Here is a 27,824-nt window from a genome sequence, read left to right on the forward strand (position 1 = left end):
AATGCATTCAATGCGAGCAAAATTGTTGGAGGGCTCTTGAATATTAATAGCTCAAGGGTGAGCAGCGCTGGCGGAGATTTCCAGTGGGTTCTATAAAAAGCCCCTTTGCCACCTGTCACGTCCAGAGAACAGCGTCCCACAGCTGAGAGGAGCCACCCGGGCGTGAGAAGCGGCTGCAGAGAGGGAACAGGGCCACAGATAAGTCTGACCATTTTATTTTCTGATGGTGAGAGAGAAAGAAGTCAAGGGATTGCTGCTTCTTTGAACCCAGTGTAAGAACAATTTCTTGCTCTTTGAAGCCGAGCTTCCGGCCTTGCAGCGGGTTGGGCTAGATGCCCTCGGGGTTCCTTCCAGCTCTACAATTCTATTATTCATCCCTGCCCTGAACTCCTTAAAACTGGGTGGATGATGCTGCAGGTTATTTCAGATGAGCTGTTTACTGAGCCTTCATCCTGATACTTCTGCCCAATGCTCACATGGAAGTTAGATTATATCCAGATTTATTGATTTCTTATAGAGCATTTGTTCTGATTTCTTGGCAAGGCAGTTATAACAACCATGAGCATTCACTCTGCATTCATCTTGGGTTGCTTGCAGAATGTCTACCTGCCTTCCGGCGTGCCATTTGTTGATCTCAGTATATTTACCCCATTGCTTTCCAAATTGCAAAAAAGAAGAAGTGGATTTGTTGTTTTTCTGGTATGCACTTGAATCCCTCCTGCAGGATACTGAGCCCAGAGGCACCTCTGTCAGGAGCTGCAATTCTCTGCTTCTGAATTGTTTCCCGGCACACTTCTATTTGCATATGCTGTGGGTTAAACCACAGAGCCTAGGGCTTGCCGATCTGAAGGTCAGCAGTTCGAATCCCTGTGACGGGGTGAGCTCCCGTTGCTCGGTCCCCGCTCTTGCCAACCTAGCAGTTTGAAAGCACGTCAAAGTGCAAGTAGATAAATAGGTACCACTCCGGCAGGAAGATAAATGGCATTTCTGTGCACTGCTCTGGTTCGCCAGAAGCGGCTTAGTCCTGCTGGCCACATGACCCGGAAGCTGTACGCCGGCTCCCTCGGCCAGTAAAGTGACATGAGTGCTGCAACCCCAGAGTCGGCCACGACTGGACCTAATGGTCAGGGGTCCCTTTACCTTTATTACAGAATAGAAATTCTAACCAATCACCCTGCTATTCGGGGGCATCGTGGGGGCAAAATCTCTGAAGCCTTTCCTACCTAACTGCTTATGCTGGGAGCAGATTGAGCAGCCTAGAATCACAGAGCTGCAGAGTTGGAAGGGATATCAAGGGTCATCTAGTCCAGTCCCCTGCAAGGCAGGAATCACAACTCAAGGATCCCTGACAGGTGGCAATCCTTAAAAAACACTTTTTTGGAGTCTGCTCCCAACATGAACATCACTTGGGATTCAACCACACTTCTGTACTTTCTTAGGAACGGATCTGAGAGGCTTCACTTTTGATCTACCACTTTCCCTGGGAAAATCTGCTGTTTACCACGGAATAGGAACAAATGTCAAACTGCAGAAAACCCAGCTGACCTTTGTTATGATTCAGAAGGAAACAGTAGGTTTTCCAGGGGAAAGAAGTAAGGCAAAAGGAGAACCTCTCAGACCCAGGCCTAAGAAGTATGCTTTGAGCAGAAATGTGGATGAGATCTCAGAAAGCTATTTCTAGTTATCAGTCAGACTCTCCTTTCTTTGCCATTTGAATCCAGCGGCTCGGTTCCTACCCTCTGGAGCAGCAGAAACCAAGTTTGCTCCATGAAACAATCTGCCTGTTGCTTTTCCTCTCCTCCCTTGGCAATTGTGCTATATAAAGGACTGAAAATATTGGCTGCAATACCTCGACAGCCAAAGTTAACGAAACATACTTTTAGGCTTGTAATTTGGGGTGTCCTCCCCCCGACTTTGTGGTTTGGGAGGAAGACAAAGTTTATTTTTGTTTTGATGCAAATCAAAAGCTTGAACCTTACCTTGAATTCACCAGATCTGTGAACCCCCAGGTCTGTTTTCAAAGGGTCAAGACACGGCTGTGAGATATCCAGGCTGGAGAGAAAAACTTGCTTCTTTTGTTTTGTTTTCAAAGGAGAGGGCGGTGAAGATGGCCTCTTTCTCTGTGATCCTGCTGCTTCACCTGGTGGGAATATTCCCAGGAGACCTTCAGGTATGAAGAGGGTGCAAGCAGTGGGAATTAAAAATCAAGATACACACACACTTCCACCCATCAGCCTCCTCAAGCCATCTCCTCGTCTATTCCTTACTGTGGTTATAAGTATTGCACCTATGGAAGCAATAGAATGAATAAAAACCGACTCTTCTTGGAAATAAAATATGATGGCTTCAAAGCTTTACTCACAGAACTTTCTTCAAAGCAGACTTAAAACAATAGTGATACATCCAAATAGTTGCATAAAACCATGTGCTTTTCAAGCCCGGGTTCAGCTCCTTAGAAATGTAAAATTACTCCAAACAGAACTGGAATCAAAACTCTTACACTCCACACAGACTCCATTCCAGCCTGAGGCTGTTCCCTCCTAGAAAGAATCATCACTAGTACAACCTTTTGTTTTGGTGGTTTGAGAACAAAGACCACTCCCTCAAAATGGAGATTTGCAACTGAATATTTTACTTGTGTGGTCTAAAGTTAAACATCACGTGAGAGTAGCAGGGAGACATTCTCAGCTGATTATCAACCTGTTAGGTACCAGAGATATCTTACTTAGCTTCAATGGAATTTTCCAAGTTCCCTTTAGCAATACACATAAGAGCTATTTTCCATTTTGATGTAAATTAAACAATTAACATTTCTTTCTGCTCCAGGTCCTCTGTTTCCCCATCCAAAGGAGAGACCTCTTCCCCATCAAAGTGTCCCCACTCGACATGGCCTTGACCTCTTTTGATGACCAGTACAAGGGATGTGCGGAGCAGATGGAGGCTGAGCTGGCCGAGCTGAACCGCACGGAGTTCGCCCAAAACAGAGTCTACGCCGAGGCCTGGGAAGAGGCCTCCTCCCAGTGGGAGGGGAGGAAAACCCCTTTGCCCGCAGGGCTCAAGCCCGAGTACGTCATCGCCATCATGGCTTACACCATCCAAGGGCGCCTCCACAGGGATTTCAACGCAGCCGTGAGGGAAGCCGGGCGCACGAGAGACTCTTACCTCAACAACTTCAACTTCAAGACCCTTCACTTCCTCCTGACCAGGGCCCTCCACGCCTTGGGGACCACCTCTCACCCCAGGTGCCAAAAGGTGTACCGTGGGGTGCGAAACGTCCGCTTCATCTCCGAGCGCCTCAAGGCAGTCCGCTTTGGTCACTTCACGTCCTCGTCGCTGAAGAACGAGAGCGCCCTGCAGTTCGGCACGGACACCTTCTTCACCATCGAGACCTGCTATGGGGTCAACATCAAGAACTTCTCCTTCTTCCCTGGCGAGGAAGAGGTCCTCATCCCCCCCTTTGAGAAGTTCAAGGTGGCCAACTTCACCAAAGCCAAGGAGACGACTTACATCCAGCTCCTCTCCCTCGAAGACGCCAGCGTCCACAACTGTGTCTTTGTGAAAGGTAACAGTCCTGTTGTTGCTGGGGAGCAACAGAGTTAAAAAAATAATAACCCCCTATATAGCACCCATAGATGTGCAAGGTCGCCACATTCTCCTTTCTATGTAATCCAAACAGCGCAGGTGGCTCAAGACAGCCAGCCAAGCTGCATCTGGAACAAAAGAAAAAAGGAAACTTCCAGGTCATTCAGCAAGCCAATCAAAAGGGAGTGGGGATTTTGGATTGCAGATATCACAACCCTTGAGTGCCTGGATGTGTACAAACCTATTCAGATGATCCAGTCAAAATTTGGGGGAAGACCACAGCTGAACTCTACAACGTGACAACCCTGATGAAATCGCAGGGGGAGCATTTTATGCTTAGCCATCCAATACCTTGGTAACCCCTCCCTTAGAGAGGCACTAAACATGTTATTATCTGCAATGTAGAGATCCCCCTGGCTCTGCGGGGTGGGGAAGAGGGACATATTCTGTGTCCCAGTCTAAATTTCTTGAGCTGCTCAGTAATGACACTCATGATGTTTTGTAATGTCAGTGTTTCCAGAAAGCAGGTAACTGTCCTTGTTTGAGGAACACTAGACCAGTGATTCCCAAATATTACCTAGCTGGGCTCTTAGAGGGAAGGAGGTGTCTGGGGTGTCTGCTGGAGGTGTAAATGAACTATCAGACTTTGACAAGCTGGTCAGACCCCTGGATCAAGCTTGTGCGTTTTGTTGACTTAATCAAACTAAACCATGCTAAATGGATTTTGCAAAACTGTGCAATTAATTGTTTTGCATTTTATTGTGTTGCTATCCTCCTTGGTGGGTTGTGTGAACCTCTGTTCTGAATAATGAAGGTGGACTCTCCTTCCTTGGAGGTTATTAAGCAGAGGTCGGATGCCCCTCTGTCGGGGGATTTTTAGTCGAGATTCCTGCATTGCAAGGGGGCTGGACTAGATGACCCTGAGGAGTCCCCTTCAACTCTACAATGCTATGATTCTATGAATGACTTGCTTATAACTATCTTTGCTTTACTCTTTGCAGAGAAAAAGTGCAAGCCCCCAAGGTGCCGGACCAGTTCAGGTGAGGGAGTAGCTGATAATTCTCTCCCCACACCCCACCCCAGACACTCATGCTATTAAAAGTATGCTAAAGTCCCCTCCTTTTTTTCTTATATTGACAGGTGCAAGTCAGAGCCATCTCTCTGCCAGTGTCCAAATGTCCTTCTTTCTCTGGGGTTCCCTCCTCCTTGCTGGCACCCTGGGACCCCCAGACCTCCTCTGATCTCCAGGATCAAACCTCTGCTTCTCCTCCACCCTTCGCATAGTCCGCTCCTGGGGAAGCAAAACAGGAGCAAATCGAGTGCGGCTGAGAGCGAACGTTAGTCTTTGCTTGAGTTAAGAGCCAAGCGGGTCGGCAGCTGCAAATAAGCCGCTTTCTAAACCCAGAGTGTGTTGCTGGCAAGAGCTCCATGGCATCTCACCCCATTATCCCTTTGCTGTTGCAGTAGCAATTTACGTAAATGGCGGTAACAGACCCTCCAATAACTCCTATTTTCCAGGAACAGTCTTGGATTTACAGCAGACGTCCCGGTTTATGATTTGATCCCGGAATGTCCCACTTTCCCTTTGTTGTTGTTGTTGTTTAGGCGTTTAGTCATGTCCGACTCTTCGTGACCCCATGGATCAGAGCACGCCAGGCACTCCTGTCTTCCACTGCCTCCCGCAGTTTGGTCAAACTCATGCTGGTAGCTTCGAGAACACTGTCCCACCATCTCGTCCTCTGTCGTCCCCTTCTCCTTGTGCCCTCCATCTTTCCCAACATCAGGGTCTTTTCCTGGGAGTCTTCTCTTCTCATGAGGTGGCCAAAGTCTTGGAGCCTCAGCTTCAGGATCTGTCCTTTCAGTGAGCACTCAGGGCTGATTTCCTTCAGAACGGAGAGGTTTGATCTCCTTGCAGTCCATGGGACTCTCAAGAGTCTCCTCCAGCACAATAATTCAAAAGCATCCATACATCACTACTGGGAAAACCATAGCTTTAACTATATGGACCTTTGCCGGCAAAGTGATGTCTCTGCTTTTTAAGATGCTGTCTAGCACTTTCCCTTAGGATGTTCCTATTCTCATCGGCGAAATGTTGGAGGGTATGGAGTCATGTGACCCCCAAACCAAGGAGATAAGTAACTAGACAACCTTTGGAAGACATCTGAAGGTAGCCCTGTCTAGGGAAGATTTTTAACGCTTGATGTTTTATTGTGTTTTTAATATGTGTTAGGAGCTGGGGTATAAATGTTATTGTTATTATTATTATGGAACAGGGCACCCCTCTTTTCATTGGAGAAATGTTGGAGGGTCTGTGTTAGGCTGCTAACCAGGGGAACCTGTGCTCTGCGCTGCGTTCATTGGACTCCAGCTCCCATTGGGCCATGCTTGGTGGGGCAGATGGGAGTTGGAGTCCAACAAGATCTGGAGCTCACCAGGTTAGCCAAGAAGGGCTGGACTAGAGGACCTCTGGGGGACCCTTCCAACTCTGCGATTCTATGATTCGAAGAGCCTGGCTGCTAGAGCAGAGCAAAGGAGGCCCACCTAGGCCACCTCCATCGGTCCCACCAAGCAGATGAATCTCCTGGGAAGGCCCCTGGCAGGACCAGAGGCCAATTCACCACTTAACTCCTGTGTTTCGTGACTCTGCATTTGGACAAAACCAGCCTCCGGAGAATTGGCTAGTGGGGTGCCAAGCAAGACAGCCCCATGCGGGGTGTCTGATCTCAGCAACCCCAGCTGTAACCAGCAGGGCATCTATCTCAGTGTTCAGAAGGAATCCTCCTTTCCCAGGAATGGCCATAGCTGGCCCAGCCCTGCAGCCTCAGTTCAGAAGGTTATGGGCTCTCCTTCTTCGGAGGCTTTTAAGCAGAAGTTGGATGGCCACCTGCCAGGGAGCCCCCTCCCCTTTAATGCTTTTTATTGATTTCCAACACAACAAAAATTATACATTCCAAATAAAACACAAAAGAAACAACAATTTTCCAAATAAACCAATACATACCAATATATATACAAATCCTTAAAGAGACCTAAGTCTTTTTCCTGATTCACAAATTCTTTTTTTAAAAAAATGAATATTTATTAGCTTTTTCAAAAAACACACAAAAACAAATTTAAACAAAAAACAACAAAAATACAAAATTCCAAAACTTAAAAAAGACAATAAAAAAAAACAAAAAAACACATAAAATTTCAATTACTTATTTTCATTTAACTTGATTCTCAGACCTCCTCTCACCTCCCCTTCTTGTATTCCAATTTGAATTATTAATTCAGCAAATCCTTATTACCTTATTTTCATTTAACTTAAACCATTTTAAAAGCCAATTTTAACTTATCCCAATTTAAACATCGGTACTTATACATTGTTACTCATTCTTAAGCATTTTCCCTAATGTCGACCGAAATTTCCCTTCCACAGCTTTCCCCAATTCCATACAGATAACAAAACAAAATAACAACAAAGCAAGTTATAGTTATATACCCTTTGGATTCCCAGACTCCACCCACCCCTTTCCCGGTTTCAGTCCCCAACAAGTGTTCATCAGTTCAATATATTACTTAGCCTGGAGATCTCACGTCCGAGGCTCTTAAATCTCTTTCAGTTCCTCTCTGCCGGCCTTTTTGATAGTCCTTAATGTTGAACCCCAAATCTCGGAGAGGCTTCGGCCCAACAGGATCCATATTTTTTCCAGTCAGCCCTCCATACTTAAAAATAGAGCCTATGGGGTACTCCAAATCTTGTTTCATGCTCCTTTCAAGTCCAAATGTCCCCAAAGCTCCAACTTCCACCTTAATCAAATTTGTAATCCTTCGGTCTTCAGATCTCCACATGAGGAGATCTCTCAATTTTAGGCTCTCCAGTTCAGGCCAGGCTTTCCACATCAAGTTTTTATTCTCCTTTGTTGCCTTCATGTCAGGCCACCAATTACAACTCTCCTTTAACATCTGCAAAATTACAGCTCCTCCTTCCTTTTCTTCAGGGGCAGCATATGTCTCCTTCTCCATATTCTCATGACTCTCAAATTTCTCTATTTGCCCAATTGTATGGGCTTCCTGCTTCAAGTCCTTATCAGCTTCAACAATGTTGTTTACTGCTAAGACCAAAGTTGTGACGCTTGTAGCCAAAACATCAATTTCACCTTGTAACTTTCCCAAGAGAACAAATGTTCTATCCAATTCAGTCTGGATTTTCCCTCCTCCAGCCATTCTTGTAATGTCCTAAACCCCCTCTAGGGGGATTTTAGTTCCTTAATGTCTTTCAGCTAAAGTCCAATAGTCAAGTTAGTTTGTATCAGCCCTTCCTTATTTTCAACAAATTTGTAACAAATATATATTTTTTTAAATATATATTTTATTAAAGTTTTTAAACATAAATGCAAAGATAGAAAACAGTATAACATATATCATAACATACTTTCGTAACTTCTTTGGACTCCCTCACATCTCCCGCTCCCATTTGCATCATTGTCAATTCTTGCCTGCAATTTATCATCTTGTTTACAATCTTGTGTCACATTCATTTAACTCTAATCTGTTAATTCTCCAATAGGTTTATAATTTTTCCTCAACTTACTCGTCATCTTAATTCCATCTAGTTTAGTGGTGCACAATTATTTATGATCTAGCATCCTTTCTTAACATTCAACCAAATTACAATGTTTTTTTTAATAAATCTTAAATTTCTTCCAGTCTTCTTCAACCCTCTCCTCTCCCAGGTCTCGGATTCTGCCAGTCATCTCGGCCAGTTCCATATAGTCCATCAGTTGCATCTGCCACTCTTCCAGTGTGGGTAGATCTTGAGTTTTCCAGTTCTTAGCGATGAGTATCCTTGCTGCCGTTGTTGCGTACATAAAAAATGTTCGGTCCTTCTTTAACACCTTCGGGCCGACAATACCCAGAAGGAAGGCCTCTGGTTTCTTGGTGAAGGTATACTTAAATATCTTTTTCAGCTCATTATATATCATTTCCCAGAAAGCCTTCACCCTAGGGCAAGTCCACCAGAGGTGAAAGAATGTACCTTCATTTTCTTTACATTTCCAACATTTATTATCAGACAAATGGTATATCTTGGCAAGTTTAACTGGGGTCATGTACCATCTATATATCATTTTCATTACATTTTCCTTCAAAGCATTACATGCAGTGAAGTTCAACCCAATGGTCCACAACCTTTCCCAGTCCTCAAACATAATGTTATGCCCAATATCCTGTGCCCACTTTATCATAGCCGATTTAACCATTTCATCTTGTGTGTTCCATTTTAACAGCAAGTTATACATTCTTGAAAGTACCTTAGTCTTAGGTTCTAACAGTTCTGTTTCCAACTTCGATTTCTCCACCTGGAACCCTAACTTTTTGTCATTTTTAAAAACTTCTTTAATCTGAGCGTAGTGTAACCAGTCTCGCACTTTATCCTTCATTTTCTCCAAACTCTGCAATTCTCTGCAAATTTGTAACAAATATAACCAGCAGAAGCGATGAAAACAAAGTTCTCTATTTCCTGCTGACAGCCAATTTGACAGCTGTCAAACTCTTCAATAGTTCATTCTCAGGCTCTGTCGCGGGACGCTCCCGGGTCCGGGGGGGGTGAAACTTCAGCTCTCAAAATTAATCTTTTATCCTCCAGTAAAGTTTATTATAGTGCCAAACCGTGAAGGTTGGAATCTTTTTTAAAAAAGAAAGAAAAGATTCTCTCGACCTTAGATAGCAGGTTCTTTGCTTTAGATTATTTACAAAGGGGGGGCGGACTTCCTTTTTAACCCTTCCCCGCTCGTTCCTAATTCAAGAAAGATTTCCCTTTAAATTCCAAATTCCGTATTACTCACGGGTTGTTACTTTAGAGTCCAATTGTTCCAAGGAAAAAGTCAGCGCTCTCCGACAATGGCTTGAGGCTTCGCTCCGCAGAAGGAGCAGTCTACTCACAGCACCGCGCCGCACCCCGTCCCCGTTCCGAAGCCTTTAAAAAGGCTCCCTCGCGGTTTGGGGGGGCGCAAATGGTGCCCGCCGAGTCACCACATTCACAGGCATCCGCGCCTGTGATTTTTAAGGGTCCCCGCCGCGGACAAGACCCAATCCTGCGGAGTCGATTCCCTCCGGAGCTCGGAGGGAATCCGCCATTAGTCGATGGCGCCAAACTGGAAGTCCCCCTGATTCACAAATTATTGATTCCTCCATATGACTCCCAACCTCCGCTCTGAGGGTTCCTCCCACCCTTTTATTATCACTGCTTTCGTTTTGTCTCATGTATTCTTCGTCTAACTTGCAGCTTGCAGAGCTTGGTCAAAATATGTCCAGGTTTTCACTTGTGGACAATGTTTAATTAAATATCGTTTATAAATCCCCCCAGGAACTGTACTGCCAGGGAGCCTTTAGCTGTGATTCCTGCCTTGTGGGAGGGGGATGGACTAGATGACCCTCGGGTCCCCCTTCCCAACTCTACAATTCCAGGGAAAGGCACTTTTCATCACAGCTGACTCCCTAAAACAACCCCTAGCTCACCATGATCCCCCAAGGCATGGTCCCCTCTAGAACAGGTGGAGCCTCCAGTGGTGAACCTACATTTCTGGGGTCCTGAATCTTGAACTCTTATGGGGACCCCTTTGCCATCAGCAATGATGTCTGGGAAACCGCTATTATCTTCTTCCGAGGGCCTGTTCCATCGCAGGCCACTATATCTTTACAGCATCTGTGCCACAGACTCTCAAACTTTGGGATTGTTGAAATATACACAACAGAAAATCAATCCACTTGAGTCCTGTGACTCACCATATTTTTCGCTCCATAAGACGCACTTTTTTCTACCTGGAGCCGAATTGCCCACGGACAAAAAGCAGGTGATGCTTTTTCTTTTCTTTTTTTGGAAGAGGGAAGTGGATTGTTGAAACAAAGCCGTTGATCATTTGCTGATCGGGGAGAGAGATAAGGGACGCTAGAGATAAAGGAGGCTGCCTGGGACAGGGGAGGTAAATACAGCAAACTTGCAAAGGGGGGGGGCAGGAAGACTAAAGCAATGAGGAGAGAAATTAGAAGAAAAGGAAGAGCAAAAAACTGCTCCAGCTAAGGAAAAAACACTAAGGCAAACAAGAGGGAAGGGAGTGTTGAAAGGAAACAGCTGATTGGTGGAATTGGAAGAGAGATAAGGGACACTAGCGGAGGCTGCCAGGGAGGGGGGAGGTAAAAGCCCATAGATCCTCAGGATTTTTACATTGGGTCACCCCAAATTCACCATCAGATCACATAGCTTGTCCATGGTTACAGTCCACACCAAAAAAAATCACGCACCCACTGTTGCATGGGACCGCAATGGAGCAAAAACATGGTTACAAAGCACGGATCCACATGGATCCTCAGGATTTTTGCATTGGGTCACCCCAAATTCACCATCAGATCACATATCTCTGGCCACAGCATGAACCACAAAAATCATACATCCACTGTTTCGTTCAGAACCCCCCCCCCCTTGTTTTCCTCCTCTAAAAACTAGGTGCGTCTTATTTTCAGGTTCATCTTATGGAGCGAAAAATACGGGGTCTACAAGACCCAACAATTGTGCCCTAAAGTCACTGCTGGGGTCCCTCCGGGGTTAGGAGCCCTGAAGCTGAACTTTCATTGGTTTCAGACGAGATCTGCTCCTGGGAGCTTCCACGCCAGCTGAGCTTCTCACCACGAACATCTCCTTCTTGAATGTATTAAGTTTTCTCCATCTTCATCCAGCTTGCATGTTTGCACACTGGAGGTCAGGGAATTTGTCTACTGGGCCCCAGTGTTTCCTCTGCCTCTGACACTCCAGGGTCCCCCCCCCAAACTCCTACTTCTTGAATCCTTTTTCAAATGGAAGACACCAGGAATTGATCTTGGAACCTTCTGCCTACAAAGCAGGTGCTCTGCTTGCGAGATCTGGTCCTTTCAGTTTTCAGAGTGTGTGTCCCCTCCCTTCACAGGCGAGTGATGTATACATTATATGAAATAAAAACAAAAATTGAGCTGAGTGTTATTGGCATCGTTACAGTGGGGCTGGTTTCAGTGTACATGATACTCGTGGGCCCTTTCTAAAGGAATTGATGGTCGGTTTGTTGCAGAAGTTATTTAGCTTGCTCCTCTTCAGCTCTATAACATAAGAGGAATATTCCTAGGAAGCTGCCTCGGACACGGTCAGTCCTATGACCCATCGACCTCAGCAGCACCTGCACTGACTGGCAGAAGCTCTCCAGGGTTTTGGACGGGGGGGGGCAGACATTCCCAGCCCCCCCCCCCGGAGATGCCGCCCAGGACAGAAGACCTGCATGCAAAGCACATGGTCCAATCCTGCGCTATGGAGACCCCTGGCCTGCCTGGGAGGATGTGGGGCTGGCCTCCCTTTGGGAATTGGGCTGCAGGAAGAAGGTGGTGAAAGGAAGATGCAGCCCAGGGGCAGGCGGAACTGCAGGGGCCTCCAAGTTCTGAAGGTGGAGCATAAAAACCAATACACCAATAGCAATGAAAAACAACAACAACACACATCTTATATTTCATATCTCCATCCTTCATTTACTTGTTTCATCGACCTCACACCTCCCTTTTTGTGTTCTAATTTAGTTATTTGTTTCAGCAAATTCTTTCCATCTTTCTCAATTTTTATTAGGTAATTTGTCTTAACAGTCTAATCTATTAGTTAACTCAGCAAATCCTTTCCATCTTTCACTATATTCTGTCATTCAATTTACCTTAATTTATTTTGACCTTATCTTACTATAAGATACCTTAAAGCTTAAAACTTAATATTTACAGTTATAGATAGGTAGCCGTGTTGGTCTGCCATAGTCAAAACAAAATAAAAAAATTTCCTTCCAGTAGCACCTTAAAGACCAACTAAGTTAGTTCTAGGTATGAGCTTTCGTGTGCATGCACACTTCTTCAGGTATCTGAAGAAGTGTGCATGCACACGAAAGCTCATACCAAGAACTGACTTAGTTGGTCTTTAAGGTGCTACTGGAAGGAATTTGTTTTGTTTTGACTATGGCAGACCAACACGGCTACCTATCTGTAACTGAAACAGAAGTCACCAGACCATTCTAAATAGTGGGAAGGTGGGGAGGGGTATTACTCAGAAGGGTGGTGGGAATGGGTGATTGGCAGATAGCTGTGATGAGCCTGTTGACGACTCTTAACGACTGCAATAGGTCTTACAGGAAAAAGCAAGGGGTGAGAAGGTGAAAAATGGCTTTGTCATGTATAATGAGATAAGAATCCAATGTCTTTGTTAAGACCAGGTCTCTCCATGGTTTTAAGTTTGGTAATAAGTTGCAATTCAGCAGCTTCTCTTTCCAGTCTATTTCTGAAATTCCTTTGTAATAGAACAGCTACTTTGAGATCTTGTATAGAATGTCCTGGGAGATTGAAATGTTCTCCTACTGGTTTCTCTGTCTTGTGATTCCTGATGTCAGATTTATGTCCGTTTATTCTTTGGCGTAAGGTTTGGCCTGTTTGTCCAATATAGAGAGCTGAAGGACACTGTTGGCATTTGATGGCATACACAATGTTAGATGATGAGCAATTAAATAGTCCCGAGATGGTATGTGTGATGTTGTTGGGGCCAGTAATGGTGTTGTCCGGGTGTATGTGGCAGCAAAGTTGGCATCTGGGTTTATTGCAGGCTCTGGTGCCAGTGTCCGTGTTAAGTCTGGTAGTAGTATTATTGTGGGTTAGGAGTTGTTTAAGATTGGGTGGCTGTCTGTAGGCAATGAAAGGTCTTCCTCCTAGAGCTTGAGAAAGAGAACTGTCATTGTCCAGGAGAGGTTGTAGATCTCTGATGATGCGTTGTACTGTTTTAACTTGTATGTGATGACTAGAGGTGTTCTGTTATTTTCTTTTTTGGGTCTGTCTTGCAGCAAGTTCTCTCTGGGTATCAGTCTGGCTCTGTTGATCTGTTGTCTAACTTCATCTGCTGGGTATTTTAGTTCTAAAAAGGTTTGCTGTAGATCTCTTAGGTGAGAGTCTCTGTCTGTAGAATTGGAACAGATGCGGCTGTAACGTAGTGCCTGGCTATACACAATGGACTGTTTGGTATGTTTGGGATGGTAGCTAGAGGCATGTAGATATGTTTGTCGGTCAGTTGGTTTACGGTATAAGGTGGTGTCTATGCGCCCATCCTGTATTTTTATAGTAGTGTCCAAAAAATGTATTTCTTGCATAGATTGATTCATTGTTAGGTTGATTGTGGGGTGAAAATCATTGAATTTCTGGTGGAAGGTGTCCAGGGTCTGTTGACCATGTGTCCAGATGATAAAAATATCGTCAATGTATCGCAGGTACAAGAGAGGATTGAGTGGGTAGGAGTTTAGGAAACGTTGTTCTAAATCTGCCATGAAGATGTTGGCATACTGTGGGGCCATGCGGGTGCCCATTGCTGTGCCGCTGATCTGAAGGAACAGGTCATCGCCGAATTTGAAGTTGTTGTGGGTAAGGACAAATTGGCAGAGTTTGGTAGCAAAGTCCGCTGTGGTTTTATCTGAAATGGTGTTCCTTATAGCTTGTAAACCATCGTTGTGTGGGATGTTGGTATACAGAGATTCCACATCCATAGTAGCTAGTATAGTATTGTTAGGAAGATTATTTAAAGATTGTATTTTCCTCAGAAAATCTGTGGTGTCACGTACATAGCTGGGAGCACTGATGGCATATGGTTTCAGAACAGAGTCCATATAACCGGAGACACCCACTGTAATAGTGCCAATACCTGAAATGATGGGGCGTCCTGGATTTCCTGGTTTGTGTATTTTAGGTAGAAGATAGAAAGTTCCTGGTCGAGGTTCTGTTGGTGTGTTTGTGAGGATCTGTTCTTGTTCTGTTCTTTTTTGTATTCTTGTGTGGGGTCTGAGTCCAATTTTATGTAAAAGGCGGTATTGGAAAGTTGTCTGTGAGCCTACTGAATGTAGTCAGTTTTGTTCATGATGACGACAGCTCCACCTTTGTCCGCTTCTTTAATTATAATGTCTGGGTTGTTTCTGAGATTATCTATGGCTCTCCTTTCAGCATGGTTTAGATTTTGTTGTAAGCGATGGTGATTTCTGGTCACATCTGTTTGGATTCTGTGGCGGAAGCAGTCAATGTACAAGTCCAGTGTGGCATTGCTTCCATCAGGAGGGGTCCATGTGGAGTCCCTTTTTGTGTAACACTTTTTCGGTGGTAGTTGGTGGTCAGTGTTCTGTTGGGAGGGTGGTTGTTGTTCTCCAGTGGGTTGAGAGGTGTTGTGTTGTGAAGTTGTTGCTTGTTCTGCTTTGTCTTGTTGTTGTGTGTGTTGAAAATACTCCTTCAGGCGTAAACGGCGGAAAAATGCTTCCAAGTCCCCACAGAACTGAATCATGAGCGGGGATTTGGCAGGGCAGAATGACAGTCCACGTGAAAGGACTGATTCCTCAGCTGGGCTGAGTGCTTGCTGTGAGAGATTGACAATATTGTTGATCTTGTTTTGGTTAGTAGCCTGTAGGTTGGAGAGATTAGAGAGTTTCTTGTTTTTCTGTTTTTTCAGTAGCTCCAGTTGAGAGTGGTAAATGTTTTGTTTGAATTTTTTTATTTTGTTTTAACTTAATATTTATTTATACATAATTCCTTGTTTGTTTGAATTTTTTTATTTTGTTTTAACTTAATATTTATTTATACATAATTCCTTGTTTGTTTGAATTTTTTTATTTTGTTTTAACTTAATATTTATTTATACATAATTCCTTGTATCATTTCTACTAAAGCCAAATATTTTCATTCCAACATTTTTCCTAATGCACCTTAACTTTACATTAATTCCCAAAATAATTTAAAAAAAAAAAAAAATTCTTCCAATCTTCCTCCAGCGTCTCTTTTTCCTGGTCTCGGGTTATGTCAATCCTTACTATCCATTCCATCTAATCCATCAACCTGGTAATCTTATGTCTGAGGTTCTTAAGTCTTTTCCATGTCCCTTCTGCAGATCTTCTTCTTGTTTGTACTTGCACTTTACCTCATCTTTTGTTGATCTCTTTCTTAATTTCTTTCCTTTCTCATTGAGGAGTAGGTCTCGGGGATGTTCCAACTCACAAATATCTCCGTCTCTCCTCAGCAGATCGGCCCATTCCCCACAGTCAACAGAAAAACCCAGAAAATATTTAAGGGCATATTTCAAAGTCCCTCCAAACTTAAGGGCCCCCACAACTCCAGACCCCCCCGGCCCACTCCAGATTCAACCTTCAACAACAACGGCTTATACTCCTGTACGGCCTCGGGCTTCTCCATTTGTATTACTTGAGGTTCAACGGCAGCCTCCTCCATTATCTTCTGCGTTTGCACTTGCTCTATCAAAACAGATTCTTGAGTTGGCTCCTGGATGATTTCTGTATAAATATTCACTGTTTGTCCAAAATTTTTGACTGCAACAGTCATCAAATCCATCTTCTCATGCATCTGCTCCAACAAAGCACTTGTCTTGCAAAAAGCAAGCACCAAAGCTTCTTCCAAACACATCTTTGTTCAAGGTCACAGTCTGATCCCACGATCCTTATCATCACAGCTGTAAAATCCCCAGATCGACTCCAGCAGCAATTTAACAAGCTCCCTCTAGAGGAGACAATTTCTATTTGTATCCATCTTTTGAAAGCAGATCCAACAAAAGAAAATTACTTTCATTTTTCAGATTTTTTGTTTCTTTTAAATGCAAAAGGCAACATTGGAGACAATTTATTTCTCTTCTTTAACTATCTGTCAACGAATGTTACTTTCACCAAGAAATCTCTGTCTCTGACACCCCATTCCCAGGTTTGAGACGGTGGAAATTTGTCTTTCTTTACTCTCTCTCCTGCAGGCTTAAACAGTCAAAAATCCCCCTCTTTACTCCTGCATCCAAGAGGGGTTTAGATGGTTAAATGCGAGGAATTTTAAACCTTTATGTACAACTTTCCAGACTTTAGCTTGCATGATTTTTGCTTCAGGCTATTTACAAAAACGGAAGGCGGACTTTCTGTTTTAGACCTTCCCGCTTGAGTGCCAAATTAAAGTGTTTCTAGCCCAATTTTCCGTTCTACTCACGGGTACTTGTTTAGAGTCCAATTGTCCACAGGAAAAAGTCAGCGCTCTCCGGCAACGGCTGTGCAGCTTCACTCCGTAAAAATAGCGGTCGATTCAAAACACTGCACCGCTTTCCCCATGTCGCTTCGGATCCCCGAAAAGGGGTTTCCTTGCGTGTAGGGGGGGTGCTCCTGGTGTCAGCCGAATCCCACGTTCCCAGGCTTCCTCCGCCTGGGATTTTTGAGGGGTCTCCGCCTTCGCCGCGGCGGCAAGACCCGATTTTCGCGGAGCAAATTCCTCTGGATCAGAAGAATTCCGCCATTGCCGATGGCGCTAACCCAGAAGTCCTGCTCAGGACTCAAAATCTCTTCTCTCTTTTCCTTCCTTGCCCTCCGGGGACCTGCTGGCTTGAACATGGAAGTGAAGTGGCACTTCCATAATCTGCTCTGACAGAGACCCCCAATGCTCCGCACCTCCTTCTTCTGCTTAGCATAAGTGTCCTGATGGCATCAGAGATGGTAAAGGGATGCCAGGGACTCTGTGGTGGGGGCAATGGGGGCCTCTTTGGCCCAGACTGGCCCCTGACCCTGAGACGCTCTTTCCTCCCACAGGACCTCCGATGTTACGCCCTTTGGGAAAGTGGGGAGCAACAGAAACCAGCAGCCAACAGCATCCCTTCTCTGCTGGTCTTTGCCCGAAGGTTCCCCCATCTCAGAGCAAGTAGCTCTCCCTCATGGATTCAGTCCTTTCAAAACTTCCATCTCCCCAAGAGGCTTCCAAGGCTACTCATCCTCTGCAGTTGAGAACAGACCTAACTGAAAAGAACGGCTTCCTCTTCTGGTGACACCTGAGAATTCTAGAAGACATTCACCCTTTCCATAGCAGTATGGATGCACGACAGTTCTTTAGTTGGAATCTCCTTTCTCGCAAGTCATTTGGGTCCTTGTCTCCAGAGCAGGAGCAGGCGCAAGCTTCTTGCAACTTCCATGTGGGAACCCTTTGGGCATTTGAAGACGGCTCTCAAGTCACGTCTCCGTCTCCCCTTCTCCAGGCTAAACATCCCCAACTGTGAAATCCACTTAAAAACTAATAATAATCTGGCCTTTTTGCAGTTTGGAAAATGAAGGGTAAATGCATTGAAAAGTGTGGTGGGAAGACTTTTAAGAAATTGGGGTGAGTGCTCATGGTCCTATACCTGCCCCACAAAGAAAACTGAATTGGATAGAATCTGATCTCCGTGTGCAGAACCTTAGATTTGCCCCTCTTGAAATTATTTCCTGCTCTGTGCCAGACTCCAAAGCTGGGCTTGGGGCTTTATGGGAAACCTAATGCAGAAGCAAGATCTGTAAGGGGGGGTGCTAAGAGCCCCTCCATCCTATGCTCAGGTTGTATATATGTGCAAATAAAGCCAGGTATCCTAAAGACTCTACAGTCTCTGCTAACCTTCCTTCCCAGAAAACTAAACCCCGGGTAAGGAGAAGCACCCCTGGAGTTTCTTGTTGCACAGAGATTGGGGTGCTGGGTAAGAAAAGGACACACCCTAGAGGTCAGAGCAATGGCGGATCGTGGCATCTCAAATGGTGGTGCTGCCCTGGACGATGCCAAATTCTGGCACCACCTCCCCCTTGCCTCACACTTTCCTCCACCCCCCCAGCTTTATTAATATCCTTACAATACATTATATATAGATAGATGGATAGTACACCTTGTAAAATAGATTAAAGTTTCAATCACATATATACAGACACACAAAAAGGAACATATACCTGTCTTTTCTTACATATTTATGAACCTTACGCTTCAACTGTATTATTTTTTTATGTGATATCCTATGTCCAGCTATGTGCACTGCTACACGTGCAAATAGCCTTAAGAGGAGGAGGAGGAGGAGGAGGAGGAGGAGGAGGAGGAGAAGGAGAAGAAGAAAAGGAGTTTGGATTTGATATCCCGCTTTATCACTACTCTAAGGAATCTCAAAGCGGCTAACATTCTCCTTTCCCTTCCTCCCCCACAACAAACACCCTGTGAGGTGAGTGGGGCTGAGGAGAGACTTCACAGAAGTGTGACTGGCCCAAGGTCACCCAGCAGCTGCATGTAGAGGAGCAGGGAAGCGAACCCGGTTCCCCAGATTACGAGTCCACCGCTCTGAACCACTACACCACACTGGCTCTCAAGATGCCTGACATGCAAGTCTCTTAAGATTTACACTAAGGCATCCATTTACAACAAACCAGGTTATTATTTGTGGGGCAACAATTTTTTAGAAAAAAATTATAGCCCTAAAGGGGGAAATGGTTAAAATATTTTTTTAGGATATACTATATAAATGTTCCTCAATGTACCAAGCAAATACATATATAAATATATAAACCACATGCCCAAAACCCACAGGAAAAGCCCTAAAGCCATTTTGACTCTTTCACTCACCTCAACTATTTCTCTACAAGGTCGAAGGAAATGCAGAAACCTCCCCGTTGTCTTTGTCCTCACAAATCCTGCCTTAAGGGCACATTTAAGGTGTGAATAGAGTGGGCCTGTGACCTGGCTCAGGAATGAAGTATTATCATTACAAAAGAATGGCCAGGCTCCCCAGGTAATCCAGTCAAGTGACCATTTACAGGTAACCTGGCAGACAAGGTAAAAACAACGCACTCAGATTTCTGTTGTAGACCGCTTTTTCTGTGACGTAGGTATGATGCATCTGGGGGGTAGTCTTGGGCTACACCCCTTCTGTGATGTATGTATGATGTATCTGGGGGTGGTCTTGGACTCCAGGGCGGGCAATTAAAAATGTCTATAGAAGGGCTTTCATGCAGGGCTCGGGGTCCTCCTCCTCTCTCCTACTTGTGGATGGAGAACCCTGTTGCAACAGTTAATAAAGAACAGGTTTAATAGCTGCTTTGCTTCTCAATATTCTCTGGTTGGTCTCTGCTATTTTCTCCTACCAATAGAGAACCTACAAAAGGGGAGACTTCCGGGTTAGCGCCATCGGTAATGGCGGAATCCTTCTGACTAGGAGGGATTTGCCTCGAGGAAATTGGGTCTGTCCGCTACGGCGAAAGCGGAGACCCTTCAAAAATCACAGGCGGGTGAAGCCTGTGAGCGTGGGGTTCGGCGGGCACCTTTTGCGCCCCCCCAATTCACAGGGAAACCCGACTACGGGTTCCGGAGCGAAGCGGGGTGAGTGGCGCGGTGCTGTGAATCAACTGCTTCTTCCTCGGAGCGAAGCCGCACAGCCGTTACCGGAGAGCGTTGACTTCTTCCTGTGACAGTTCGATCTTAAAAGCAAATTGGAAGAATAAAAGGAGGAAAAAGGCTTAATTTGGCACCTGTGCTGGTCCGGGGGGAGGTTACCATGGGGCGAGGTCCAGGACCTGAGCTGAGGGTCGGCAGACAGTCCTCCACGGGCGAAGCGGGGTCCACAGCGAGAAGCCGGGCAAGGACAGGAACTCTGGGTGAACAGGACTGGATGCTGGCTGAAACAGCTCTTCAACAATGTTGCTCCCGCAACCTGGGACCGGGCTGACTGGCCTTTATCTTCTCTGAGGCCAGGGGTGGTCCCGGCCCCCAGGAGACCTGCCTCTCCTGGCCTTAAGGCGAGCACTCCTCCTGGGAGAAACCAGTTCACTTCGCCTCTCTGCCCTGAGCCTCTGCAGTTCAGGAGAGGCTGAAGGGTTACTGGGCCCAGGGGGAGGACTCACCTGTAGGCACTGAGTCCTCAACCACCTCTGGAGCCAGAGTGGATTCACCTGGTGCCTGCTCCTGAGGATCCAGCACAGGTGCAGGCGCTTCAGAATCAAGGCCCTGCCCCAGTTCAGCTGGCCCTGGAGGCGGGGACTCCTGTGCAGGCTGGGATTCCTCCGGTTCAGCCTCTGACTCGGAATCCCAGGCCATCACAGCACCGAAGCGGGGAGGTTTAAATAGGAAGTCCGCCTTCCGCTTTTGTAAATAGATCAAAACAAAGAGAATACAAGCTAAAGTCCTGGAAAATCGTTTGGAAAGGACTAAATTCCTAACACAAAAAAGTATCAAACCCCCCCCCCCTTGAAAGCAGGGGAAGGAGGGAGGAAGTTTTGGACCATATATACCTGCAAGAGAGAGGGAAGTTAAAATCCACTGCTCAAAACTTGGGAATGGGCTGCCAATAGACAATAAGACTGCCGTACTTTGAATTGCGTATTGGCTGTGAATAGACCACTCGCTGACATTGTTGTTAGCTGTCCTCTTCTGTTCTTAAAAAGGAGGAAAAGTAACTGGAAAGTAACAGAAAATTGGAACTGTTTATTTTTTTTTGTCGGAGTTTAAAAGGTGTCACTTTGGACTATTGCAACTGTTTCCCCCTAGAGGAAGTTTCTGAAATTGAAACTAGGGGAATTTTCCACTTGGAAGATAAACTGTGTAGCTGAGGGACTGACCTTGGCTCTTTTATTGTTTAAGTGTTATGGCAGATGGGAAAGAAAAAGTAGATTCGTCACTCCCAGACAAAACAACAAGGTCTGGGAAGACTTGGCAGCGAAGGCCATCAGCCGCTGGTCTCTCTACCCCATCTGCGACTGTACTAACACAATCTAAGCCTAGTGCAATGTCATCAGAAGAAGCTCTAGCGATTGCATTAGCTAAGATTAATGAATATTTGGAGCAACTTAATAAGAGGGTTGAGGAGACAAAGACGATAGTGGACGAGACAAAGGTGAAAGTGGATTCCACAAATGCGAAGGTAGATGCAGCAACTACTAAAATCGACTTAAATACAGAAAGCTTAAATAGTTTGGGACAAAAGGTGAATACCAATACAGAATCTATTGAGAAATTGTTGTAGGAATCTACTTTGATCCGACAGACCACAGATGAAGCTAAGGAAAATGTTGCTGCTGTGGAAGTTAAGATAACACAACTGGAAACAGAGAGAGTCCCAGACTTACAGAGGCAACTTGAGGACCATAAGTTGATGCTTTCTATGATTGAACTTAAGGAAAAACAGACGAATTTGAGGATTAGAGCTGTACCTGAATTGGAGAAGGGCAGTTTGAAAGATTTTCTGACGCAGGAGTTTGCAGAGTTTTGGAAGTTGGACTTGGGACAAGAAGAATTTAAAATCGTGAGGGCCTTCAGACTTGGAAGAGGAGGGAAGAAGAATAAAATAAGGGACTGTCTGATTACTCTCCGATCTAAAGAAGAGAGAGATAAAATTTTTGGGTTTGCACTATCAGAATACTTTGACAATTTTGCAGTCAAGAGTGGAAATATTTAAAGATATTCCGAAACATCTTTTGGACCTTAGGTCCAATTTTGGAGATTTGGTTGCCCTGCTGAGAAGGAACAATATCATCTTCAGGTGGGAATTTCCCCAAGGCCTATCCTTTAGCTTTAAAGGAAAAAAGAAAAAATAAGATCAGTAGAGGAGAAAGAAAAGTTTTTGGAAAATCACGGAAAAGATCTGCAGAAAGAACTCGGAAAAGAGCCAGGAGCATTGGACAGAAGATCACCAAAAAGAGGGATACCAACACCACTGACAGAACTAGAACAAGCATTGGGTGCTGTTGGAGGAGAAGCAGAGTAACTACATCATGGCACTGCAAGCATTAAGCTGGAATGTGAATGGACTCAATTCCCCGGAAAAGAGACGGAGAGTCTTTCATTTATTAAAAAAAGAACAATTGGACTTGATTTGCCTACAAGAAACACATGTGATAAGGCTACACAGGAAGATATTGAGCAATAAAAGTTTGGGACATGAATTTATTTCATCAGACAAAGGTAAGAAAAGAGGAGTAGTACTTTACACAAAGGAGAGCCTATCACCGAAATTTTTATTTAAAGATGATCAAGGAAGATTTGTTGCAATTGAAATTCAATCACAAGGAGAGAAAATTTTGATAGTAGGCATCTATGCACCAAACGAGGGGAAATCGGAATTTTTCAAGAAGTTACATGAAACTCTGATGGACTATTTGGATTACAATATGATTTTGATGGGAGACATGAATGGAGTGGTGTCTACAAATATGGACAAGGCACAGAGACAGGTAGTTACTAAAGATGGTAGACTACCAAAAACTTTTTTTGACATGACTGACAATATGGATTTAGTTGACATTTGGAGAGCCAAGAACCCCTTGGGAAGAGAGGGAACTTTCTTCTCTGAGGCCAAAATGACATGGACAAGAATTGACCAAATTTGGGTAACTAGAGGGCTGGCCCCGAAGACTAGAAAAGTGGAAATCTGTCCTAAAACTTGCTCCGACCACAATGCTGTGAAGATGGAAATGAAACTAACACCAATTGGTTCCTTTAGATGGAGGATGAATGACACTTTGCTTAGGAACGAAGAAGTGACCAAGAAGGCCCAAAAAACCTTGAGAGACTATTTTGAGATAAATATGAACACCACTGTGGAAAAAAGAGTAATTTGGGACGCAAGTAAAGCAGTTATGAGAGGGTTTTTGATATAACGGAATGCAATATAGAAGAGAGCTCAAAATGGAAAAAAAAGATAAGATTTTGGAGAAAATAAAGGAAGGAGAGAAGAAACTGAGAATGAAACCAAAGTCACAGGAGATTCTGAAAGAGATAAAGTTATATCAAGTACAATATATGAAAATGATGTACCAGGAAATAGAATGGAAAATTAAACAGATGAGACAAAAGACATTTGAATCGGCAAATAAATGCGGGAAACTGCTGGCTTGGCAAATGAAAAAAAGACAAAAACTTAACACTATTACAAATTTGGAAGTGGAGGGAAAGAATATACAGAATCCAGTGGAGATCACTGATCGATTTTTAAAAATAAATGGATTACAAAAAATCTCTCAAGAAAATAAGCTAATGTTGAATTATAAAATAACAGTCCAGGAGGTAGAAGGAGCCATTCAGAACATGCAATTAGGCAAATCCCCGGGGCCAGATGGTTTGACTTCAAGATATTATAGATCCTTGAAAGAATGGTTAGTACAGCCTTTAAAGGAAGTTTGTAATGAAATATTGGAAGGGAAAAAGGCACCAGAGTCATGGAAGGAAGCTTATATTACACTTATACTGAAAACAGAGTCTGAGAAGACACAGGTTAAGAACTACCGCCCCATATCTTTGCTCAATGTGGATTACAAAATTTTTGCTGATATTATGGCTAAAAGACTAAAAAAGGTTTTAGTAGAAGAAATACATAAAGATCAAGCAGGCTTTCTCCCGGGCAGGCACTTGTCTGACAATACGAGGAACATAATGAACATTTTAGAAAAATTACAAGTGGATATTAATACCAAAGCAGTTTTGATATTTGTGGATGCAGAGAAAGCCTTTGATAATATTTCCTGGAGTTTTATGAAGAAAAATTTACAGGGTATGGGGGTAGGCCAAGGTTTTGAAAATGGTATAGGTGCAATCTATTCAGAACAGAAAGCAAAATTAATTGTGAACAATGTAGTCACAGAAGAGTTTAAGATTGAGAAAGGAACACAACAAGGTTGCTAAATCTCTCCATTGCTCTTTATATCGGTCCTGGAGGTTCTGCTAAATATGATTAAAAAGGACCAATTGGTTAAAGGTATACAAGTCGGAGCCAAACAGTACAAATTGAAAGCATTTGCTGATGATCTGGTATTGACATTACAGGAACCAGAATCCAGTACCAAAAGAGTATTGGAATTGATTCAAGAATTTGGTCAGGTAGCGGGATTTAAGTTGAATAAGATGAAAACTAAGGTTTTAGAGAAAAATCTAACAGTGATTGAGAGAGAGAGGTTTCAGAAGGAGACAGGATTAACACTGGTTAAGAAAGTGAAATACCTAGGGGTTAATATGACTGCCAAGAATGTGAATTTATTTAAAGATATTTATGAAAAATGTTGGACGGAAGTGAAAAAGGATTTAGAAATATGGTCAAATTTGAAGTTATCATTGCTAGGCCAAATTGCTGTGATAAAAATGAATGTATTGCCAAGGATCCTGTTTTTGTTTCAAACACTGCAAATTTTGGACAAAATGGACTGTTTCAAGAAGTGGCAGAGAGATATCTCTAGATTTGTCTGGCAGGGCAAGAAGCCTCGAATAAAATTTAAGATATTAACTGATGCCAAAGAAAGAGGTGGATTTGCCCTGCCAGACCTTAAGCTTTACTATGAATCAGCCGCATTTTGTTGGCTGAAAGAATGGCTGCTTCTTGAAAACACGGACTATTCTGGACTTAGAAGGTTTTAATAATGTTTTGGGGTGGCATGCATATTTGTGGTATGACAAGGTCAAAGTACATAAAGCGTTTAAAAACCATATTGTCAGGAAAGCAGTGTTTAATGTCTGGATAAGATATAAGGATTTCCTTGAAAACAAAACTCCAAGGTGGTTGTCACCAATGGAAGCGAAGGCTCAGAAAAAGCTCAATATGGAGGCCAAATGGCCGAAATATTGGGAAATTTTGGAACAAGAGGGAGATAGATTAAAACTGCAGAGTTTTGAAAAACTAAAAAACAAAGTGCAAGATTGGCTCCATTATTACCAAATAATGGAGGCTTATAATTTGGATAAGAAAATTGGCTTCCAGGTAGAAAAATCAAAATTGGAAACAGAACTGTTAGATCCCAAAACTAAGAACTTGTTAAGAATGTATAACTTGCTGTAGAAATGGAACACTCAGGATGAAACGGTGAAATCTGCTATGATTAAATGGGCACAAGATGTTGGACATAATATTATGATGGCTGACTGGGAACAGTTATGGACCACAGGTATGAAGTTTATGGCATGTAATGCCTTAAGAGAGAATATAATGAAAATGATCTATAGGTGGTACATGACACCAGTCAAGCTGGCAAAAATTTATCATTTGCCCGAAAATAAATGTTGGAAATGTAAAGAGACTGAAGGTACATTCTTTCACCTTTGATGGACATGCCCAAGGATTAAGACTTTCTGGGAGATGATCTATAATGAAATGAAAAAGGTATTTAAGTATACCTTTCTGAAGAAACCAGAGGCCTTTCTCCTGGCCATGGTCGGCCAATTGGTGCCAAAGAAGGATAGAACTTTCTTTATGTATGCTACAACAGCAGCAAGAATACTTATTGGAAAGTACTGGAAGACACAAGATCTACCCACCCGGGAAGAATGGCAGATGAAGGTGATGGACTATATGGAGCTGACGGAGATGACTGGCAGAATTCGAGACCAAGGAGAAGAGTTGGTGGAAGAAGATTGGAAGAAATTCAAAGTTTATCTACAGAAATATTGTAAAATTAAGGAATGTTAGAAGGATGTTGGAATGAAGTTATGTGGTTTTAGCAGAAATGATATAAAGGATTAAGTAAAAATGGATTATTAGTGAAAGAAGAGAATGCAAAATTATAGTATATTAAGATAAATTATTAGGATAAAAATAAAGATGGAAATGATTTGCTGAAATATCTAATTGAACTAGAATACAAAAAAGGGAGGTGTGAGGAGGTCAAGGAGATAAGAAAAAGAAAGTTATGTAAAGGTTGGATTTGTTTTTTAATTGTCTGTATTTACTTTTGTCTTTTTTCTTTTCTTTTTTTGATGTTGTTTGTTTTTATGCATTGTTTTGTTTGTTTTTTGTTTAACTTGGTGTTTTTTCTATTTTTCTTTTTGTAACCTTTAAAATCTTAATAAAAATCTATCAAGTAAAAAAAAAAAGAGAGAACCTACAAAAGGGCTGTATATGGGCCCTTGGGTACCCCATAAGGAAAAAGGAGCAGGTTTTTCTCCTTATATCACCTGCAATCATGTGTGGCGAGTTAGCAATTCACTCCTCCCGTTGCTGGATATTTGGCTAGTATGTCACATGCCCCTGTTTACTTTCCTAGGCTTGGGAAGTGTAAGAACAGAAGTTAGTCTTATCTCTTCCACTCTGCTGTGCTTTTGCACTGTTCTTTGTCTCCCTGTCTGTTGCTGAAGAAGGGAGAGGAGGATGCCATTATGATCCATTTAGTGTCATCTGCAAATGTGATGAGCATCCCTTCAGTTCCTTCATCCATGTCATTTATCAAGACCCTGCAGCACCCCTCTTGTCACTTTTCCCCAGGATGAGGAGGAACCATGAAGGAGTCCTCTTTGGGTTCGGTCAGTCAAATCCACCTAACAGTTACCTCATTCAGCCTCATTTTGCCAGCTTCCTCACATAAATGTCGCAGGGGACTTTGTCAAAAGCCTTACTGAAATTGAGATGCACTACTTCCAAAGCAATTCCCTGATCAACAAAGTTTGTAACTCCATCCAAAAAAAGAAAAGAATAAAAAATGAGATTTCTCTGGCTTGATTTGTTTGTGAGAAAGCCATGCTTTCATCCTGTATGTTTATATTGTAAATTTTCAGATGAAGGGCAAATAAATTTTAAAAAGAATAAATGAGGATATTGACAAGCTGGAACATGTGCAAAGGAAGGAGATTTATGTATTTTTTTAAATTGGGAAACCACCCGAACCAGTGGTGCCGACTCAAATAAAATATTGGTGGGGGGCCAGGTAAGGCCCGCCTTGCACTATCAATCACATGGTGCATGCATGCCATTTGAATGGCAATGCCTATAATGGCAGCAACTTTTTAAAAAAGTAATATTTTGAGCCCGTAGTTCAATTTCCCAGCAGCTCCCCTTGCCCCAGAGACACTTCTAGCATTCCATCTCCTCTACCTGTGGCATTGTTCAGCAGTGGGGAAAGTGACCTCTTCACAACGGATGTCCATTTGGTATGGCCCTTTCCAGGTTTTTTCCTGCCCCTTATGTTTGTCTTTCATTTGTTCTCCTATGTGTGTTCCCAGTAGAAGCCACAATTCTGTGGGTACTCTAGGTGGTGCAGAAAGCACCTAGAAGCTCCCTAGAGGTAGAAGTGCCAATCAAACTTCAATTTTGCGATCTATAAATTCCAATTAGCCAACAGAGGGTGTCACAGGGCCAGCCTACTTTCCCTTTAAAGCAAACTTGGGTCTCTAGCTGTTTTTGGACTACAGCTCTCATCATCCCTAGCTAGCAGGACCAATGGGGAAGGATGATGGGAACTGTAGTCCGGGAGCAGTTGGGGACCCAAGTTTGGGAAACCTGCTTTAAAGCAACTTTTGTGTTTGTTCCGCAAAGATGGGACCTGTCCACGTTTGTATTTTGTTTTTCTAATGACCTTTGTGCGTTTATTTTTTAATTTTTTAAGAGGGCAAATTGAAAGAGAAATTGTATGGCAAGTAGCAGAAGAAGAAAAAGGTTGCATTTGAAAAAACACAAAGAA

The 27,824-nt window shown here is 43.5% G+C and overlaps 1 protein-coding gene across 6 annotated transcripts; it reads left to right on the plus strand.

The window, feature by feature from the left end:
- The first annotated feature begins 138 nt into the window (after positions 1 to 138).
- ART1 (ADP-ribosyltransferase 1) lies at positions 139 to 5,435 on the plus strand. 6 transcript variants are annotated; one of them, XM_081859348.1, is made up of 5 exons: positions 139 to 226; positions 2,093 to 2,170; positions 2,827 to 3,562; positions 4,584 to 4,622; positions 4,723 to 5,428. In XM_081859348.1, the coding sequence occupies exons 1-5, from the start codon at positions 224 to 226 to the stop codon at positions 4,821 to 4,823; spliced, it is 957 nt and encodes a 318-aa protein (XP_081715474.1). In that variant the 5' UTR covers positions 139 to 223; the 3' UTR covers positions 4,824 to 5,428. The 6 variants fall into 6 exon arrangements, with proteins under 6 accessions (XP_081715474.1, XP_081715476.1, XP_081715478.1 ...); XM_081859350.1 differs by having other exon boundaries at positions 139 to 272; positions 4,723 to 5,427; XM_081859351.1 differs by having other exon boundaries at positions 151 to 202.
- The last annotated feature ends 22,389 nt before the right edge of the window (positions 5,436 to 27,824 follow it).

The sequence above is a fragment of the Podarcis erhardii genome (genome assembly GCF_964252035.2).
Source record: "Podarcis erhardii genome assembly, chromosome: 4".
Classification (NCBI taxonomy): Eukaryota; Metazoa; Chordata; class Lepidosauria; order Squamata; family Lacertidae; genus Podarcis; species Podarcis erhardii.

Bases quoted from the DNA above. Each gene is read 5' to 3' on its own strand.
- ART1 (XM_081859348.1), top strand. The intron at 2,171-2,826 runs GTATGAAGAGGG...TTTCTGCTCCAG, and splicing joins TATTCCCAGGAGACCTTCAG to GTCCTCTGTTTCCCCATCCA. The intron at 4,623-4,722 runs GTGAGGGAGTAG...TTATATTGACAG, and splicing joins AAGGTGCCGGACCAGTTCAG to GTGCAAGTCAGAGCCATCTC.